This window comes from Sinocyclocheilus anshuiensis, unplaced genomic scaffold, assembly GCF_001515605.1.
Source record: "Sinocyclocheilus anshuiensis isolate Anshui unplaced genomic scaffold, SAMN03320099.WGS_v1.1 scaffold14, whole genome shotgun sequence".
NCBI lineage: Eukaryota > Metazoa > Chordata > Actinopteri > Cypriniformes > Cyprinidae > Sinocyclocheilus > Sinocyclocheilus anshuiensis.
In genome coordinates, this window is record NW_015544139.1 from 814,568 (window position 1) to 816,727 (window position 2,160).

A 2,160-nucleotide genomic window follows, 5' to 3' on the forward strand; every position below is an offset into this window, starting at 1 on the left:
CTTTATACATATATATATATATATATATATATATATATATATATATGTGTGTGTGTGTGTATATACAGTATATATATAGTTTTTATTGGTCACTCTGCCAGTTTACTGCCAAATGGAAACTATTAAACCAAGCTACATTTACAAAAAGTGCACTCTGGCAGTTTCATTGGGTTAATATTTATCTTTGATTGTGAAATAACAGATATTTGTGGCTCTAAAAACAGATGTTTAATGTTTCCATTGGCTTAAGCCAAAGAGCTGGACAACCTCCAACTACGGTTAGAGAGCGTAGATCATGCATCTACTCAAGCACAGCGGTTATATAAACATCTGTAGTCAACCATTAAATATCTAAAAAACATGCTGAACCAAGTTCTTCTGTGCTAAAGGTGATTAAATGTCGGGCTGCTGTTGCCTGGGAGCCCACTGCGGCCCTGATGATGGAGGAAATAGAAGTCGCCCCACCTCAGGAAGGAGAAATACGAATTAAGGTGGGAAATGTCCCATGAAAGTTGTCAAACCCCTTAAATACATTGAAATTGTTAACTTGTTGGTTAAATTGGTTAACACGTTTTTCTCCTGTTTTCAAGGTTGTAGCTACAGGTGTTTGTCACACCGACCTTTACCACCTGTTTGAAGGGAAGGACAAGCGTGGTTTTCCCACTGTCCTGGGACATGAGGGCGCTGGTGTGGTGGAGAGTGTGGGACCCGGGGTCACTGATTTCAAACCAGGTCACAAAATAAAACTATTCAAAATGCATGTCCAAGTCTTTATTTCTTCTTGAAAGGGATAGTTCACTCAAAAATGAAAATTCCATCACCAATTGCTCACCCTCATGTCTTCCGAATTGAATCTTTCCATGAATCTGTTTATCTGGTTATCTAACTGATTTGTTCATGAATGAAACACTACGTAAAAAATAAATATGTCTATGTATTCTGGTGAACAGGTGATAAGGTCATTCCACTCTTCCTCTCTCAGTGTGGAGAATGCAAGTTCTGCAAGTGTCCAAAAACAAACCTGTGTGACCGCAACTGGTAAGAAATGCAAACGACAGAATAATTTTTCGCATTATATTTCGTCCTCTTGCTTTTTGGGAATGTATCTTTTTTTCTCTGGCAGGTCAAGTAAATATCATGACATTATGTCTGATCCTACAACACGTTTCACTTGCCGTGATCGGCCCATTCTGCAGTTCATGGGCACCAGTACCTTCTCTGAATACACCGTCATCAACCAGATTGCTGTGGCCAAGATTGATGATGATGCCCCACTCGAACGCGTGTGTCTGCTCGGCTGCGGCATCTCTACCGGTTATGGAGCTGCTGTCAACACAGCTGGGGTGTGTAAAGATGTTGTGTGCACTCAAGAAGTATCTAGACACTTAAGCCACACTTAAATTAATGTTTTTGCTTTTTATAACAAAATGTTGAATCAAGGGCCATTCATTTTAAAGAAAGAAAGTCACTTTAAGAAAAATGTTTGACAAAATTAAAGATTAAATGTTGATCTCAGCTGTGCTGATATGATATTGCTTTTATACAACCAATAAATAAGTTGATATGGAGTAACTTACATTTTAAACACAAGATTAAAATATTTACTTTATACTTTAAGTTCATATTTCAATTATTCATCAACACATTCCAATATTCACAGTGCTCTGAAGTCAGTTAATGGTCACAAGACACGCAAGTAAACAAAATAAAATATTAAATATTTTAGTAAGTGTTTTATTTTGATTGTTTTCATCTTAAAACGTTATATTTATTGTAATTTTAATTGTTATGATTTAATAAATTATTAGCTTTTCATCAACTCACAAACCCCCTGCAATTCACTCACTAACCGCCAGACACTTGCAAACCCCTGTGTGTTATAGAATGAATCAGTGTGTTCAAACAATTTCGTTAAGTGAATAATTCAATGGCTCATTCATAAAAGTTGTCTCATTTCGAAGGTCTCAGTAGGTTGCATTTGTTGGCTGTATTATGTTCCCTTCGGAAAAGCAACCATTATATTCCAAAGTAAGAAATTACATTAATTAGATTAATTAAGCCTTACAATAAAAAAACAGCTGCACAGTTGCATTCTTGGAACACTGCTCTACCAATTACATTTGAGGATTGGAACTAACTGTTATATAAAGCAACTTGGAC

General features: G+C 36.3%; 1 protein-coding gene across 1 annotated transcript in view; it reads left to right on the forward strand.

Annotated features, from left to right (window-relative positions):
• The window catches only part of LOC107695031 (alcohol dehydrogenase 1-like), a 7,961-nt gene that overhangs the window by 1,457 nt on the left and 4,344 nt on the right, over window positions 1-2,160 (forward strand). Inside the window, exons 2-5 of the mRNA XM_016494811.1 lie at window positions 390-491; window positions 591-732; window positions 951-1,038; window positions 1,124-1,343. Of these exons, the coding sequence (XP_016350297.1) occupies window positions 390-491; window positions 591-732; window positions 951-1,038; window positions 1,124-1,343 (552 nt within the window). The remainder of the gene's footprint in view (window positions 1-389; window positions 492-590; window positions 733-950; window positions 1,039-1,123; window positions 1,344-2,160) is intronic.